The following is an 18,251-nucleotide window of genomic DNA, read 5'->3' on the forward strand; positions in this document are numbered from 1 at the left end:
CATTGTAAAGAAATAACTTGTAATTCTTAACCTTAAAAGCAGGATTTTAGCAACAGCTTCCTCTGTCGTTCCCGAGCAGCCGCCGTTCTCAGGTGTCGGTGGAGCCTGGCAGAGCAGTTTCCGAGCTCGCCCCCGCCGTGGGACGGAGCCCTCGGGCGGCGTTTGCCGGGCCGTGCCCCGTGCTTGCCGCGTGCCCCGGCCGTGCCGGCCCCCGGCAGCGCAGCCCGCGCCTTGCAGGGCCCTGCAGGGGACGGGCCCGGGAGCTGCTGCGGCCACGGCCGGGGCGGCGGGTTCGGCGGCGCGCGGGGAGCCGCCCCGGCAGCCGCTCGGGCGACGGGAAGGGCCGCGGGGGCTCCGGGCGCAGCGCAGGCCGCGGGCGCCGAGCCCCGGGACGGGCTGTGCGGCGGGGACGGCCCGCGGCTCGGCGGGTGCTGGGCGCTTACCTGAAATGCTTGTTTTGGTGCTGGGGAGAGGCTTCCTCTGGTTTTAACTGTGGGTTTTCCTATTCAAACAGGTCGAGACGGTGCCCCTGACAGCGGTGAAGACAGGACTGCAGAAAGGTGAGTTACACCAAAAATAAACTTCATTTTGAAGTTCCTGGCTCGTCACGTCAGGTTTTCCTTCCAGAAAGGTCCTGACGCTTTCTGGTGATGAACGTGATAGATGCTGATCTTGATTTCTTTTGCGAGGGTGTTCTGGGTTTTGTTCTTGTTGGTTCGTGCGTTGCTGGTTGCCGAGTGTTGGTTGACGTGCTGTGAGCACATGGTGCGGGTCCCTCTGCGCACTCTTAATGAACAAGAAGCCTTTGCTGAGGCACATCTTAAAGCTGAGTGCTGAGGGTCATCTCCTCTGCTGCACGCAGCTCGGGAGCTTCCTCCGCCAGGTCAGCATGCTCAGAAGTTCCTCAAGAGGTCTTGCTAAGGTGGTTTGTAGGGAGAATTAAACTAGTGTCAAAGTTGCAAACTGAAAGTTGAGTCTAGCAAATAAAGTTCAGGTTTAAGCTCTCTTATTTCTTTTTCCTTTATTGTTTTTAAGCAAAGCAGTTGAGAACATATATTAAAACTAATGGTAGTATGTTGTGTTAAGGTGCCAGCGAGATTTCGGACTCCTGTAAGCCTTTGAAGAAAAGGAGTCGTGCCTCAACTGACGTGGAGCTGACGAGCTCGGCTTACAGAGACACGTCCGACTCCGACTCCAGGGGACTCAACGATGTACAGGTAAAGGCATATTGTTTAATCGTCAGTATCACAGGCTGTCAGTTGTGTATTGCTGTGTGAACACTGTCTTTTCTACCAGTTTCCTGCCTTTGTCTAAAAAATGAAGCCTCGGCGGCTTCTTTCTGATCCTCTCCATTGATATCAAAAAACATATGACCTTTCTTTACAAATTTTCCTACCTCTTTTTCTGGCAAAGCCTGGGTTTAGATCAGTGACTCGATTTGCTTTGTGGAAGTTGTTAGATTCATTGGGAATTGGGAGATGCCGCCGTATTTGGTGTAAAATTGAGAGGTGTCTGGAAAAAGCAAAATAGATCTCTTGATGGTGTTTTGCATGTAGGGGTGACAAATCCTTCAAGTGTCATGAAGTTCAGCAGCTTTCGAGGACCTTTGTATCTCTTGACACAGCGGGTGATCTTTGAACGGTGGCACTAAAGCGTGGTTTCGAACGCGATTGTCCTTTCAGAGTGTCTGGTTTGAGTGCCTTGGACCTTTCCCCTTTGCAGGGTAGCTTTGGAAAGCGTTCGGACAGCCCGTCGGCTGCTGCCGATGCCGATGCCTCTGACGTGCAGTCGGTGGACTCCAGCTTGTCCAGGAGAGGAGCCGGAACCAATAAAAGGGACACGGTTTGTCAGGTAAATGGTGGGACTGTACAGAATTAAATGCTGAAGCCGTATCGTTCCTGTCACTCTAAGCTGGCAGACTCTTCAGATTACACTACTTTGTTTTAACCATTCCGTGTCTCAGGTAAAATTCAGATGCTCTGGAAATGATTCATCAGCCCTGCATGCCAGAAGTGGCATCTAATCCATACCTGCTAGCATAAGTAGAAAAATGAGATGCCGTTATCTGCTCCATCCGTAGATTTCAGATGGTCTTTCAGGATAAGGCAGAAAGAGAGTTTTCCAGTATTTTGGGGAGAAAATGGATTATTTTAGTTCAGAGACCCGGGTCTGCCACAGTTCTGCAGATTGCAGCAGATCCTGTTCCTCGTTCACACCGTGGCCGCTGGCGCTGCGGCGGGTCCGGTGCCCCGTTCTCTGACGCCCTCCGTGTGGTTTAGATCTGTGAGAGCTCCGGCGAGTCCCTGGTGTCCTGCGAGGGCGAGTGCTGCGGCGTCTTCCACCCGGAGTGCCTGGGCCTGAAGTCGCTGCCCGATGAGAAGTTCATCTGCGCCGAGTGTAAAAACGGTGAGTGCGCCCGGGCTCCGAAAGCTGGGGAGGGACCCGAGGAGCCGCTTCTGGGTCAGAACACGCTGAGCTGGGAAGTTCCCAGGTTTTGGGGGTGAGTTTGAGTTACTCCATTGCTTTTTCAACCTCTGCAGTGTGATTCTCCTTTTCCACCCAGAAAGTTCCTGCGTCAGAATCTCTTTAAGGTCCGTGCCTCAAAGAATTTGCGTTACAGTTGGGTTTCCTTACTCCCTCTTTTACCAGGAGAACACACGTGCTTTTCCTGCAAACTCCCTGGCAAAGATGTGAAGCGCTGCTCCGTCAGCACGTGCGGCAAGTTCTACCACGAGGCCTGTGTTCGCAAGTTCGCCACGGCCCTGTTCGAGTCGCGGGGGTTCCGCTGCCCGCAGCACTGCTGCACCGCCTGCTCCATGGACAAGGACATCCACAAAGCAAGCAAAGGTGGGAATGGGGTGAGGGAGCTCAAATCGCAGCAACGGTGAATAGAACCGCACCTGCTGAAACGCAGCGTGCGGCGGGGAACGAGGATTTCCTTCTTAATGGGGTCATTAATTAAATCTGTGGTGGGTGGGAGAACAGCAGGCTGAGACCGCTGGATGTGCGTGGATCCACGACCCCCGAGACGCCCTTCATTGCGGGGTTTAGTGGGGCCAAGGGTTGGGAGCGCAAGGCCAAGGGATGTGGTTTGTACAGGACAGTTGGTAGCAGCGTTTAGAACAATTGTTTTTCAAGGAAAAAAGAATCCATTTAGAAATGAACCAAAATATTTAAACAAAACACGTAGACTGTAGAATGATTGAAAACGTACGTTTTTTCTTAACAGAGTTCTAAAGTGAAAGATTTAACTTTTGTGAAACCTTTGTTTATGTGAAGATGTCAGCTGTCAAATCCAGTCTCTGGGGCGGATCGCAGCCTCGCGGCCGCGGCGGCATCGGTGCCGCGCGCTGCTCCGGGTGACAGCGCGTCTGTCTCTGTCACACAGGTCGCATGGTGAGGTGTCTGCGGTGTCCCGTTGCCTTCCACTCCGGAGACGGCTGCATCGCGGCGGGGAGCTTGTTCGTGTCATCCCACATCCTCATCTGTAGTAACCATTCCAAAAGGAGTCACTCCTCATCAGCTGTAAATGTAGGCTTTTGTTTCGTTTGTGCAAGAGGTGAGCACGCTTGGTTTTTCCCCGGTTTTATAGTTCTGTGGTTGCTTGTGCAGTTTAGTGATAAAATCAGGTATTTGGTAAAGAAAAACTCCCCTAGGGCTCTCCAGGGTTTAGATGCTGCCTGAGATTGGTTCTGTTGCTCTGCTCAGCAGTTCTGATGGGAGCTCGGGTGCTGTTCTGGTGGGCAGTGTCTGATATCCAGGCACAGCGATGGGCACTGGCAAGGGCTGCTTGTGCTGCCAGCAGAGCAAGCGGGTGCTGAGCCCCCGTGCCGGCCCTGGCAGCCCGACAGTGGGTGCTGAGCTGTTGCTGCCTCACACACTTCAAACTGTTCATGTTTTTAAGGCTAAAAGGTAGGATTTACTCCTCAGCTATAAAAAGTCATTGTGATTTATAACTACCATCACATTTGAGAACTCTGGAAGAAAGGCATTTACAATACCACACAAACAAGTGTCATGCTGGGATTTTCCATATGCCAAAGTTTTGTGTTTGTTTGTTTGTTTTCCCTTGGTTTCCTTTTCCCCGTTTGTCACTGTATGGCTCTCAAGTCACGGGTGTTCTGCCGCGCGGCAGGTTCAGCAGTTCTAGTGCATCAGCTGCTTTAGTCACACACAGCAAATATATCGCTATTCAGGTTAATCAAAGTGACCGAGGCCTTTGGACAGTGATGTGTATCTTAGACAGCATTTCACAAGCTGGTGCTGGGTCTGTTCTTTTCAGCAGCTTTGAAATCACTGATAAGGAAGTGAAAATGAGATAAATCCTGCAGTGATTTGTTTTCACTTGTGTTCATTCAGTTGGAGGTTTAGATTGGGCAAGGTTGCCTTGAACTTGGAAGAGCAGAGCGCTAATTAAACAGCTTCGAACAGGAAAGATGGTGCCAGGATAACTTCCTTTCTGCCTCTCTTCCCCTTTCCTCATTTCCAAGTAGTGCAGGAGAACCATTACAAACAATTTCAGCGGTCTGTAGAGCAGTTCCATAACATCTTCAGCACTTCGGTGTTCTGGTTGCTGTCCCAGTTGTCCAGTCAGTGTGGTACCAGGATCAGACACGGGTTTAGGCCAGAGGAGTTCCTCTGGATCGTCCATGGTTTGAACGGCAGATGAGAAACGTCCCTTGGCAAGGTCGTAGGAAAACCTGCTCTAGAAAATGTTCATGCCTTTTTTGCCATTTGACGTTTATTAGTAATGGTGTTTGAACGTGCATCTGGCTTCAGCAGAGGTGGAGCCCCAGACGTCTGTGTTTTCTTCTGGCGATACACATAACCTCTGGATCTCCTCCTCTGTGTTCACCAGGTCTTAGTTATGAGAGCCGGACGTGTTCCAAACCGCTACCGCTGACCGGATCCTCTCTATTTCACAGCAGTTACGTGCTTGTTCTCTAGACAGTGGTTGTGGGGCTTGTTTCTATGGGCGCAGCTGGACCCCGATCCCGTTGCTGCCCCGATGAGAGGTTGGGCAGGGTCAGGTCTAGCAAACCTGGCCGGGCAGGGTCAGGTCTAGCAAACCTGGCCGGGCAGGGTCAGGTCTAGCAAACCTGGCTGGGCAGGGTCAGGTCTAGCAAACCTGGCTGGGCAGGGTCAGGTCTAGCAAACCTGGCTGGGCAGGGTCAGGTCTAGCAAACCTGGCTGGGCAGGGTCAGGTCTAGCAAACCTGGCTGGGCAGGGTCAGGTCTAGCAAACCTGGCTGGGCAGTGTTGGGTTTAGCAAACCCGGCTGGGCTGATGTGAGTCCTGTCCGTGGTGTGTCAGCGGGGGGACAGACGGGAGGACAGGAGCGCCCGGAGCACGTCATGGGACGGAACGCGATGGAAGTACTGGGGCATCTGTGTGTGAGAAGGGTTCCTGAAGGAGCTGTAGCTGATAGCAGCGCTCAGCTCTGCCCATGTCCCTCCGGGACTGGGTGGTGGCCCCGGGAGCGGCTCTGCGGGCCGGAGCTGCTCTGCTGTCCCCTGGGTTGGTGGCCAGGCGCCGGCGGGCGGCAGCCGCGGGTCTCGGCGGGGCTGCACTCGGCTGCCCCGCGGTGACGAGTTGGGCAGCGTGGGAGGGCAGGGCTGGCGGAGCTTTGCCTGAAAGCGCCGTGTGGGGCAGGACTTTGTCGTTCCTACCGGATCACTGTCCGCCCGTTAGCTTCTTTCCCAACTCGATTGTGAAGGCAGAGCCCTCTCCTCTATGCGATGGGAGCGGCAGGCGTGCGGTAGGTGTGCCGGCGAGCGCCCCGGCTGCGTGCTGGGTTTGTACCCAGCCCTGTCCCCAGCTCCCGTCAGCAGCTTTTGGCGCAGGGGGGAGGGAGCGGGGTCACACACATACACCGCTGGTTGCTTTTCTCATGCTTTCCTGTAAATGCAGATTAAGAGTAAAAGCACAATTGCAATTCCACTTACAAGCAGCTTATTCCTCATAGGTTTGTCTGGTTACATTTGATTTAGCCTCTCAAACACATAACCTCTTTCTTAGCAAAGAAACTCTGTCAGACCTTTCTTTTCCTTCATTTCCTTTTGTTTTCATTCACACGTGGATGCATTAGAGATGTTCATTTGGTTCATTTTATTTTCTCCTTTATGGAATCATGGGTAGTTTCATTGCAACTCATCTCTTTCTGTTTGTTTCGTATAGGGCTGGTAGTGCAGGACCATTCAGACCCCCTGTTCAGTTCATATGCCTATAAGTCCCACTACCTACTGAATGAATCAAATCGTGCTGAGTTGATGAAATTACCTATGATTCCTCCTCCTTCGTCAGCTTCCAAAAAGAAATGTGAGAAAGGTAACCAAAATAGTTTCTTTCTCTTTAATTTACTTTTGCTTTTTCTGTTATTTCTCTCTCTCTAAATCAAACAAGAAATGTCTGCTTGTCAAGCACCATTTACTGCTTCTCAGTAAACTTCACTCATTGGTTATTGTGAGCGTGTGTCCGTGTTGTTGGCAATTGTTTTAATTACAAAAGGGCTTAAAATAATTACAGTCTCTAAATTCTCCTCGGAGAGGTGAGGTCGGTGTGTCTGGCCAGGCTAGTCCAGCCCCGGGGAGGCCGCTTCCCCGGTGATGTGGAGCGGTGGCAAGTAGAGCTTGATGCTGTAGCTCAGGACTGAGCAGGGTGATGCAAACCAGCCTCTGAACTGGGTTTTCCAGGTGAAGAAGAGGGGCTGCTGTGTCTGCGGTGTTCGGGGGCTCCCGCAGAGGAGAAGGGACGTTCGGGGGGCGGTGGCTCCAGCGGGTGCTGTCTGGGAACGTGTCCATCAGTCCGGGCCCCCCGTGCCGCCCCACCGGCCCCGCAGCGCACCGGGAGCCGCGGGGAGACGGGACGGGGTCCGGCGGATTCCCCACAGAAGTCTGAGCTGCCCCATTATCCGTTCTGGAGTGAGGTTGTTGGGGACGTTGGTGGCTTTCAGTGGTTCCTGTGATTCCTGAAAACAACAATTATTTTGAGCCCTGTCCTCGGCTTGAGCGATGTCTCACTGGTGCAGCCGAGAGCAAAGTGGGGGGGTTTTCTCTTGCTTAGCACTGAAAGTTGTGTGTTTGGTTTGGTTTTGCATCTCTTGGCATTTTACCATGTTGGATAACGTTTCAGTAATCCACGCTGGGTCTGTATTTCCTCTGAAATAACCTTTGCAACAAAATGCTTTTGAAGTTGGGATTTTATGATGGGTTTGGGAGCTCTGGAAGATCCACGTCTGCACTTGACGGTCTCTAGCAGAGGAAATACAGCACTGGTCATGCAGCTGGTGTGTTCAAGGAATGCGTGTGACATGCAGCAATCTGTTCGTGCAATGGCATTGTCAGTCTATAGGTGGACAAGGTTTTCTGGTAGTGTTTGAAAGGTGCTCTTAGCACTTTTTCATATTGTGCTTGAAAATTGCTTTCAATCCTCTCAAGTCTCTCCCAGATTTTCCATCCGGGACACAAAAACTAGTTAATTTTTAAAAAATATATTTCTCTTTAAGAAGTATACATATTTTACATACGTATTTGAATATTACAGTATGTGTAACGTGTCCAGCGTTACTGTTTGAGCCGCTTTCTCTGCTGGGGCGGCTCAGAGGTGCGCTGGGCTCTCCACATCTAATCCAGCCGCCAAAACAACTTTGGCCCAACAAGCGTGAGCTTCAGAAATGGACGTTGACCGCTGCTCAGATTTCCTTGGTGCGCAAAAGGAACTTTGGGGACGGGGCCAGCTCCGGTGGTGCCTCATTGTGCGCTACGCACTGTGCTTGTACCAGTAAAGTTCCTTTTGTGGAACAGACGTGATGATTCCTCTATAACGTCCTTGGTGCAGAAAAGCATTGCTCGACCTATAGGCTGCGGGGTTTGCGATGCACCCTGCCTGACCGCGGGGGGATTCGGTCACAGCAGTGTTGGTTGAAAAAGGGGTTTGTGCAAGGTGGGGTTGATGCAGGTTTGGCCGCAGCACTGCCCTCGGGGCGGCGCTGCTGTGGGACCTTCTGCCCACTTACCTCGTGGGCAGAAAGTACGCGGCTGCTCTTTCGTGCGTCCTTGCCGCAGGGCAGTGACAACTTGATAGCACTGCACGGCCTTTTTGAACCAACGTTGTGCAGTCTGACCTGATCCCTCGCCGGCTCTCCTGCCGGTTTCTGCTGCGGGAGCGCGGGCTGGGTGACGCACGGAGGGTGGCGGCTGCTGCGCGGGGGCGCGAGTCCTTGCTGTACAAACCAAGCAGGTTTCTTTGTTCGAAGGTGGGAAGCTGCTGTGCTGCGAGTCCTGCCCAGCGTCCTTCCACCCCGAGTGTCTCAGCATTGACATGCCCGAGGGATGCTGGAATTGCAATGACTGTAAAGCTGGCAAGAAGCTGCGTTACAAGCAGATCGTTTGGGTGAAGCTTGGGAATTACAGGCAAGTCGGCTACTTTGGGATTTTCATGCTTTGGATGTTTTTGATGTCCTACGGAATTACAGGAAGGTAACGCAGAGCAGCTCAGTCTTTGTAAACGAGAACTAGAAAGACAATAATTCATCTGTTTTGTGTCAGACATCGGGGTCAGCCTTTCAGTTCAGTTCTCCTGCTTCTTCCAGGCAGCGATGGAGACTTGATTTTGCTTTCGTTGCTCTGTAGAGCGTAATAGCAATAAGGGAAATGAGGGACTGTCTCACAGCCCCAAGGTGTCCTAGCTTGTGGTCGCTGTTGGGCACCTACAGCCGTTTATAGGGGATCTTACAGGCTCGCTCTCGTGCCACGTGTGTTCTTCCAAGGCCTTTCCAGAATCTGGAGTGAGAACTGTTGCCACGGTTTGCACGGTGCTTGGCCGGTGTTGCCAGGGGGAGCCTGGACTGCGTACGGGGGAGCTTGTTTCTCGGAGAAGGGAGAACGGGCTCCTGTTTCTCAGCCCAGGTAGCCAGACTCAGTTTGCGGCTCCAGCTCAAGGGACTTACGTGCTCTGTTTTTCCTGCTTGCAGGTGGTGGCCAGCAGAGATCTGCAATCCCAGGTCTGTGCCTCTCAACATACAGGGCCTCAAACATGATATCGGGGACTTCCCAGTATTTTTCTTTGGTTCACATGACTACTATTGGGTACACCAGGGCAGAGTTTTCCCTTATGTTGAAGGAGATAAAAGCTTTGCTGAGGGGCAAACTAGTATTAACAAGACCTTCAAGAAAGGTAAAACCAAACAAAGTTTATAGTGGTTTATGACAAAAATTCCACGTGTTTGTGTCTCCATCACCACTTAACCTGCATGGGAATATTATGTGACTAGTGTTCTGTGTTCACGTAAAATTGCAAGCATTGTTTAGATCCCTTGACCGCAGCTACAACTACGTTTATTTAAGTGCCTACTCATTGTGTATTGTTGTGGGCAAGTTCAGTTCTTCCGTAGACTGGGAAATGTTAAGATGGAGCTCGGGCTGTGCTGCATGGGATCATTGTTCAGTATCTTCTTACCTACCTGATGATAGATTCATGATGTACTGCAATAACTCATCTTTACCTTGTGTTGTTGTTTATAGAGTTCTATTCATAGCTTTTTAAACAAATAAAACAATTAAATGTGTACATGTATGTATGTGATCAGCAGCAGCCGATGCTAATTGCTTCCTGTTTTGAACTCCCTTGCGCAGCACTTGAAGAAGCAGCAAAGCGCTTCCAGGAGCTGAAAGCACAAAGGGAAAGCAAAGAGGCATTAGAAATTGAAAGGAATTCAAGGAAACCTCCACCGTACAAACACATTAAAGTGAGTTGGCTTCTTCCTTTTCCTGTTTCTGTTCTGTGCCTTGGTCAGCTACTTCTTTACACCAGTATTTGCAACAACTCAAGCTTAAGGAAATTCAAATCACTTTGCTGTTCTTTTCAAGAATCTTTTGTTCCTTCTTATAATGCCATGGAAGGTTATTTTAGCAGAGCGCTTGTGAAGGAGAGTTAACGGTTGAAGAACAGTGTTACCTGAGCTAGGACTTTGCTGGTTGCTCCCGTTGCGTGTCTTAGATACACGCCGGCTCTTACGACTTAGTAAGTTGTGTGACCACTGAACTCAATGTTGGTTGGAAACTCAACTGCTGGCGCTGCTGCAGCTGCCGAGTGTGACCCCGCCGGCAGTTTTGGACACGCAGGGCTTGGTGTTGCCTCGTTCGTGTCTGTAGCTGCAGCTGGAAGAAATGCCAGTGAGGTACTTGATAATGTAATCGTTATTTTCCTGCCTTATCATGCCGGTTGGTGATTGACCCTCGATAGAGCCGTTGTGTGTGTGTTCTTTGTGCGTCGCCATCTTCATTTATCCCTTATGCTTTGTCCCGCAGTCCAACAAGGTGATCGGGAAGGTTCAGATCCAGGTGGCGGACCTGTCGGAGATCCCCCGCTGTAACTGCAAACCCTCGGACGAGAACCCCTGCGGGCTGGAGTCCGAGTGTCTCAACAGGATGCTGCAGTACGAGTGTCACCCGCAGGTGTGCCCGGCCGGGGAGCGCTGCCAGAACCAGTGCTTCACCAAGCGGCTCTACCCCGACGCCGAGATCATCAAAACCGAGCGGCGCGGCTGGGGCCTGCGCACCAAGAGGAGCATTAAGAAGGTAGATCCTGCACCGGACAAGGGTTCTGGTGGCCATTGCTGTGGGTTTGTGTGAAGGTAGATACTGCACCGGACAAGGGTTCTGGTGGCCATTGCTGTGGGTTTGTGTGAAGGTAGATACTGCACCGGACAAGGGTTCTGGTGGCCATTGCTGTGGGTTTGTGTGAAGGTAGATACTGCACAGGACAAGGGTTCTGGTGGCCATTGCTGTGGGTTTGTGTGAAAACGCTGCACCTCTGTACTTCAATCAAACACATACGGAAATTTCAGCACTTGCGAGTAAATGCTTTGTGTCGGGAAGCTGGGATTTCTGCAGGGGAGGCAGCGAGGGTGGGGGCAGCTGAGCTGTTTGAGCAGGAGCCTCTTAACCAAGACACTGGTGGCAGAAAGGCGGGTTGAGGGGCAGTGGACGCGTGAGCTCGGGAGGGAAGGAGCGCGCGTGCGTTCCCCACGGCCTGGGAGCAGCGCGTCCGAGTGGTGGGTTCACCTCCCAAACGGGGCCGTTAAAAACAGCACCACCCTGGGGGGCTGGCAGAGTAGACCTCAGTGCTTTTTGTGATGGTCAGAGTGTTCTTACAGGGAACGCTTGCTCCACGCTGCTTCCTTTAGCATCGTAAGAAGCCACAAACATGGATCTCTTACTTTTGTTCTCCTTTACTTTTCAGGGTGAATTTGTGAACGAATACGTTGGTGAGCTGATTGATGAAGAGGAGTGCAGGCTGCGGATCAAACGCGCGCATGAAAACAGCGTAACCAATTTTTATATGTTAACTGTAACAAAGGTAAATACAATATATTTTATATAGTCAGACATTGTTTCATAAAACTAACTCTGCAGGAAAACCCAACCACTTTTAACTAACTTAAAATAAGTGTGCTTTTTGCTGCCTTAGCCCTTGGTGGTCACTTGTTGGCAGGAGACCTTTTTTGTTTGTAAGCACTAAATACGTCTTTTGTCTTTTTATTGAAAGGACCGGATAATAGATGCTGGCCCGAAGGGGAATTACTCTCGCTTTATGAACCATAGTTGTAATCCGAACTGTGAAACACAGAAATGGACAGTGAATGGTGACATTCGAGTTGGACTGTTCGCTCTTTGTGATATTCCTGCAGGTAAAAACGTGTCTACTTTGGTCTAGAAAGGGCTAAGTTCCTAGCCTGGCTGCGTTCTTTCGTGCTGATGAGATGTCATTGTCCCAGGCCTGTCTTTGCTCAGTGTCTGTGTTGCTGAGTTGTTTTTCTTCGAATGTTAGGAATGGAGCTAACGTTCAATTATAATCTGGATTGCCTGGGCAATGGCAGGACCGAGTGTCACTGCGGAGCAGAGAACTGCAGCGGCTTTCTGGGAGTGCGTCCCAAGGTACGTGCGGGAGAACGGCGCGGGAGCAGGGCAGGGGGGCTCTGCTTTGTGTAACTTTGTCGAGCAGTCTGTGGAGCACTTTCCACCCTCGAAAGGCTCTAAAGATTGTGCAGTATGAACCGTAGTGCTGTCGCATTTAGGGCGAAGTTAATTCCAATATATGCAATGGCCATTTCTAGCTTTTACAGCTTACGAGCTTTTTGGAGTGGATTTAATTTAAGCCTAGTTCATGCAAATAATAACCCGAAGTCGATCAAATGAATTTTCATGCCAGGGGTTTATAAAGTGACTGTGTGCTGTGATCTTTGTCATTGCCAGTCAGCATTTGCAACTGCAAACGAAGAGAAGATGAAGAATGCAAAATTAAAGCAGAAGAAACGGAAAATCAAAGCAGAGCAGAAGCAGATGCACGAGGACAACTGTTTCCAGTGCGGAGACGGGGGAGAACTGGTCATGTGCGACAAGAAGGACTGTCCCAAAGCGTACCACCTCCTATGCCTTAACCTGACTCAACCACCTTTCGGTAAGCGCGATCGCGTGGCGCCCTGCTCGCCTTTCCTTCCTTGCGGGAGCGTTTGAGCTGAGCCGCAGTGTTTATCGACAGTCAGTGCAGCGTATCTGCGGTATCATACCGCCCGTTCTTAGAAATACAGCAGGTGGCAGCGTTCCTAAGTGAGAACCCATGGCCAGAGAGGCGCTGGAGTCATGTTTAATGTTCTTGTTGCGTCTCTTTCTCGGACCAAATTTCCTCCTCTTTGTTTGAAATACAAGCTTATGTCTGAACTTCCTTTGCGTTCGCCTGGACGCGCAGTGAGGCTCAGGGGCCGGTGCTAACTCGAGCTTCCCGTGTCTCTTCCCCCCGCCCGCAGGAAAGTGGGAATGCCCGTGGCACCAGTGCTCCGTGTGCGGCGGCCCCGCGGCCGCGCTCTGCGACTTCTGCCCCCGCTCCTTCTGCAGAGAGCACGAGAAGGGGGCGCTGGCGGCCTCGGCGCTGGACGGCCGGCCCTGCTGCTCCGCACACGACCCCCAGGCGCCCGTGGCCCCCGAGTTCTGGAGCAAGATCAAGTGCAAATTGGAACCACAGAACCCTGCGGAGGAGGCGAAGGAGTGAATTTGGTCACGAACGGACAAGGGAGGGGAGGAACGAGGCAAACGGGCGATGGACTTGAAGAGACTGCTACGCCACATTCAGTCCTTGTCATCGGAGCCGTCGTGTGTGAACTGGGAACGGGACCATTTAATCTTAGCAAGCAGAAACAGGCAGCGTGTTTGGTTTGCATTGTTTGGTCTTTCTTTTACCCTTGAATGTGCTACAGCAGCTCTTACTGTTGGATACCAGAAACGTCTTGGCCTTCAAAGCAAAACGTAGACCTTTCGACAGTGAAAAGAAGATTCTGTTTAAAATAATGCTCTTTGAGTGTAGAAAGCAAAGCATAGCAACATATTTATTTATTTAATTTTTAAAGGGTGTTGAAGATCTGGTTTTGATCAGTCAACGTGTCTTTAAAAACAAAATAGCAAAGCCAACGTAACGTTTTTGTCTAGTTTACAAAAGAATAAACCTCCCCGCGCTGTGTAACACTGAGGTGCCGCAAAGGCAGGTGTGACCCCAAAACGCCTCCATTCCAGTACTTGTTGTTAGAGGCATTTTGGGAAGGTAGGTTACATGTCACGTCAGCTTACGAATATTATTGTCAAGCTTTTCCTGTGAGAAATCAGGTGTGTAACTTTTTGAGAGGGCTTGTAAGACGGGATCTAGTGTTGGCTGAGGAGGGAGCGAATCATCATTCCTTATGGAGAGCTCATGGGTGTTTGCAGAGAGGTGGACGTTCAGGAGGAGGTCGTTCCTTTACGCCGCCTCCCTTGGAGAACGTTCGCGGTCAGGAGAGCCGCGCACACTGCGGCTCTGCGCTGGTTTCAAGGCATTGCATTGGTGCGGTTCTTTATTGCCGCCTTCAGGCTCCCGTCGGCTTCAAAGAACATTGGAGTGCATAAGGGTTCTGACCCTGTGCGTGTTTATTTTGATCGGGTGTTTAGGCTTCTTTGCTGAGATCTCAGTGTTGGTGGAGATAAACCTCAGCGCTCGTCAGTGAACAGGGTATTTTCTGTGTGGGTGACGGGCCGCGTCCCGCTGGGGCCTCGGGAGGCCGTGCTGTCCGAGCCGCTCCGTGCGCCAGCAGAGGGGCGGGCGCCTTCGCTCAGGCTTGGGCAGTGGCTGGGGTGGCTCCTGCGCCGCATTTTCCTCTGCAAACCTCTGTTTCTTTGCCGAGGAGCCTGGGGGCGCTGGTTTCCCGGGCTGGCGTGAGTCTGTGGCAAATCTCCCCGTCCCCCGGACCGACAGAGCGCTGTGCACCCGCTGTGCTCACAGCGCCCTTCCCGCTGCAATCCTGCGTTAGCTAGCGTTTCGCTGATGGCTATTGGAAATGATCCTGAACGAGAATTCGTGTCGAGGGCTGCTGTAATCTGGCTACAATAAGCCTCTGAATTAAGAATTAAGAACCGCGTCTCTGGAGAACGGCCTCCATCAGCCTGCAGGAACACGGCGACTTCTCGGTTCAAGAAAACAGGCGGGAGAGGCGCGTGTGGGGCTCTGGAGCAGGTCTGGCCTGGGGCCGGTGTCCTGCGGGTCCTCACATCGCGCACGGGGAGTTTGTGTGTGTGCGGTTGTGAAGCTCCGACATACACTACGGTGTCCCGCAGCGGCTCGTGTCGCGGGCGCCCGGGATCGATCTCGGCACTTCATCCCCCGGTCCGTACTGCAGCCGGCGGCCGAAACACTACTCTTGCTTCAAAGCAGTGCTATATTTTGGTATTTTTTACAAAAGAAATTTACAAATAGGATTTTATTTTTCTTAACACTTTGTGTGATAAATGTCTCTTTTTAAGATCTTACTGGGGGTCTTCAACCTTTTCAGAAATTCCAAACGCAGCTCTTCCTGCAGCGTCTGTAAGGCCCGGTGCGTTTACTTTATATTATTTATTAGGCTTGACCACGCTGGGATGGTTCAGAGCGTTGTGAATACTGCAAACGGGCGATCGTGGGAGCGCACGGACCCGCGGCCCCGTCTCCATCCGCAGGGACGTGGTTTGGCAGCGCCGGGACACCCCCTGACCCGCCATCGCCAAACCAGACGTCGCAGGATGCGGGAACATTCCCAGGAGGCTAAAAACTCGAGAACCGCCGTGACCCGAGGCTGCCGCTCCTGTGCCGCGCCACTTGGTGTCTTTGTTTGCAAACTCTTCCACGTGCTCCTCTTTTTCCACCAAAATAGGGCACTAGCAGCCAACAGCTGCGCCTGGACCTGAAAGGGAAAACAGGAGATTGGTCTTGCAGTTTGTATGAGCTCTGAACTAAAGTCTGAGCTGGATTTCATGCGATGGGGGAGAAGGTGAATCTTTCAAAAACCTTAACGCGCTGAGAGAAGACAATTCCCGTTTCAAAGTATCTTGGTAACTGCAGGGGTTTGTTACATACGCAAAATGTTAGAGTACACGTTTTAACCACGTTTTCGCGAATTGAATAGAACAACACTGCGAGTCCTTGCAAGGAGAAGGTTGATCAGCTGTATTTTGGTAACTGGCGTCAGCGTTTGCGCGGTCTCTAAAGCGGGATAAGTGCCTCGGGTAGCCGGAGGCCGGAAGAGCCGCAGAGCCGCTGGGGTTTGGTGGGGAGCTGCGCTCAGCCCAGCAGCCCGAGCCGCTCTGCAGGTACCCGGTTCTGGTTGCAGAGCCGGTGCTTCCTGCGGCCCCGCGGCCCCGCACCGCAGCGGCCGCTTCCCGGCCCTTCCAGGGAGATCTTCCTGGTGCGAGCGTCACGTCCCGCAGCTCGGGGTGCTCAGCACGGGCTCGGTCCGGCCACGTCCCGCAGCTCTGGGTGCTCAGCACGGGCTCGGTCCGGCCACGTCCCGCAGCTCGGGGTGCTCAGCACGGGCTCGGTCCGGCCACGTCCCGCAGCTCTGGGTGCTCAGCACGGGCTCGGTCCGGCCACATCCCGCAGCTCTGGTCAGCAGCACGGGCTTGGTCCGGCCATGTCCCGCAGCTCTGGTCAGCAGCATGGGCTTGGTCCGGCCATGTCCCGCAGCTCTGGTCATCAGCACGGGCACGGTCCGGCCATGTCCCACAGCTCTGGTCAGCAGCACGGGCTCGGTCCGGCCACTCGAGGCGTTTGCAGCTCACAAGGAGAACGGTGAAGGCGATTCTGTGTGAAATCACCTTCTCTGGTCACCACCCTGGTCCTGGAGAACCTGTTCAGATGGAGCGATAGGGCTGGAATGCTTGGTTTGGGCCTTCTAAAAAAACACTTCTTGTATCTTAATTTTGGGATGGAATGGGAAAGACACAATTACTAGATGTAATTAACAGTGAGCATAAAATCTGTATATATTGAAACTTGACAGAAATGGGGGGATGTCCCGCGCTGGTACGAAGTTGTCACTTTACCATGGAAACCTCTGCCTCGTTGAATTCAGGGTTTAACGTACTTGAAGCTCTGCCGTTCCTTATTCAGCTTGTTTTATTTATACACGACTTTCTTTGTGCGCTACATCGGAAACGTCCTCGGCTCCCCCGGAGCCACTTTCTGCTCCCGCTGGGCGGCGAATCCGCGGCAAACGGCGGCAGTTTCCAAAGGTGCCGTCCCATGCGGTGGCGCGAGAGTGGCAGCGGAGTGATGCTGTCCCCTCCTCGTCCCCCTGCTGTCCCCTCCTCGTCCCCCTGCTGTCCCCTCTCCGGCAGCTTTCCCCTTCCATTTACCTTTGTGTAGCAGAAACATTTGCACTTGGGATACACTCCTGCGCTTTGGATGTGTTCACAATGTCGTTCTGAGGAGAAAAAGAGGGAGAAAGGATAAAACAAGGCGTTTAGCGATGATGGTGTTTCCCGAGCGCCAGCTCAGGGGGTTGTCACCCCGCGCGGGGCTGGCGAGGGGGGGCTCAGCTCCAACTGTGCTTTGCGTAGCGATCGCTGTAATTAATGTGAAATCAAAAAGGGAACGCGTGCGTGACTTTGCCAAAGCCATTCTCTGCTCCGTTTCCCGCCCGGTCCCCTCGGGGCGGTTCTTGCTCTGGGTTGGTGACAGACCGGGTGACAAACCCGCGATTCCTGCTCCCCGGCTGGGCCACGGCTGTCGCAGTGTCACTGTCGTGATGCGGTGACACCGGCTGTCCTGACACGGTGTCACTGTCGTGATGTGGTGACACCAGTTGTCCTGACACAGTGTCACTGTCTCAACGCAGTGACACCGGCTGTCCCGACACAGTGTCACTGTCCCAACACAGTGACACCGACTGTCCCAATGCAGTGTCGCTGTCCCGACACGGTGATACCCGCTGTCCCGGCTGGTGACGGGACCCTCATCCCCAGGGGGTCCGTGTGTCCCCAGCCCGGCCCCCGCGTCACCCGCGTGTCCCCGCGCTCCGAGGGTGACCCGCGTGGAGTCGGTATCTCCGTGGGCTTTGTTTGTCCGTAACACCCTTTGCAGATCCCGCGGGCTGTTGTTTGAGCGGAGCCCCTGGAGCCCGCGCTAGCGCGGCACCGGCGTTCTGCAGTCGCCATGGGAGTTTTGGGGGGGCCGCTCGCGGCTCTGGACGCCGAGCCCGTCGTGTTCCGTTCGGGCCGTTCCGCTGGGGCATTACCGTATTAACGACTTGATGTTGCCGCATAGACTTTGAGATATACGATATTCGGGGGTTTTGTTGTTCGGCCGATGTTCTCTTGCCTAGTGTGACGCCTGTAAAGCTTGGTTACCTGTACATAGTTAGCTTACGTCGACTAGTTAGTGTATCTAGGACTGCCTGTAATATTTTAGCTTCTTACTGAATGTCCGTGATGGTAGAAACATATAATTTTTGTACATTCTATTTACTGAGATGTTGCCTTTTTTTTTTTAATTATTATTATTATTTTACAAACACTTTGGAAATTCCGATGTGGTGGGTTTTTGTTGTTTGGTTGTTTTTCTTCATTTGAACAAGTTTTTAAATGACATTCCCCACTCATTTTTTTTATCTTTATTTTATTTTATTTTATTTTTTGCTTGAGGTTGACTTCAATAAATCGTTATTGAATGTTACTGGATGGATCCGGTGCTTTTTACCTTAGCGGGGGAGGGGCGGGAGGGCCGCGCTCCGCCTCTACCGGGGCGGGGCGGGGGACGATGAGCCGTGCGGGGCCACAGTGTGACCGGGGCGGCGACAATGGGCCGGGCGGTGACAGTGTGAGCGGGGGGGAGACAGCGTGCCAGCGGTGACAGTGTGAGCAGGGGGGTGACAGTGTGAGCGGGGGGGTGACAGCGTGCCGGCGGTGACAGTGTGAGCGG

General features: G+C 52.5%; 1 protein-coding gene across 6 annotated transcripts in view; it reads left to right on the top strand.

The window, feature by feature from the left end:
• NSD3 (nuclear receptor binding SET domain protein 3) overlaps positions 1 to 18,005 on the top strand; it is a 35,443-nt gene extending 17,438 nt beyond the window's left edge. For 3 of the 6 annotated variants that reach the window (XM_065040839.1, XM_065040838.1, XM_065040840.1), the window contains 16 exons: positions 515 to 560; positions 1,087 to 1,217; positions 1,723 to 1,851; positions 2,280 to 2,406; positions 2,650 to 2,847; positions 3,389 to 3,559; positions 6,177 to 6,326; positions 8,254 to 8,410; positions 8,971 to 9,173; positions 9,632 to 9,744; positions 10,307 to 10,576; positions 11,241 to 11,357; positions 11,547 to 11,688; positions 11,829 to 11,935; positions 12,254 to 12,458; positions 12,805 to 18,005. In XM_065040839.1, the coding sequence (XP_064896911.1) occupies positions 515 to 560; positions 1,087 to 1,217; positions 1,723 to 1,851; positions 2,280 to 2,406; positions 2,650 to 2,847; positions 3,389 to 3,559; positions 6,177 to 6,326; positions 8,254 to 8,410; positions 8,971 to 9,173; positions 9,632 to 9,744; positions 10,307 to 10,576; positions 11,241 to 11,357; positions 11,547 to 11,688; positions 11,829 to 11,935; positions 12,254 to 12,458; positions 12,805 to 13,046 (2,508 nt within the window). In that variant the 3' untranslated portion in view covers positions 13,047 to 18,005. Of the gene's footprint in view, positions 1 to 514; positions 561 to 1,086; positions 1,218 to 1,722; positions 1,852 to 2,279; positions 2,407 to 2,649; positions 2,848 to 3,388; positions 3,560 to 6,176; positions 6,327 to 8,253; positions 8,411 to 8,970; positions 9,174 to 9,631; positions 9,745 to 10,306; positions 10,577 to 11,240; positions 11,358 to 11,546; positions 11,689 to 11,828; positions 11,936 to 12,253; positions 12,459 to 12,804 lie in introns of those variants that run through there. The other 3 variants (XM_065040841.1, XR_010467998.1, XR_010467999.1) reach the window with 3 other exon arrangements.
• Positions 18,006 to 18,251: the final 246 nt, after the last annotated feature.

This window comes from Columba livia, chromosome 25 (assembly GCF_036013475.1).
Source record: "Columba livia isolate bColLiv1 breed racing homer chromosome 25, bColLiv1.pat.W.v2, whole genome shotgun sequence".
NCBI lineage: Eukaryota > Metazoa > Chordata > Aves > Columbiformes > Columbidae > Columba > Columba livia.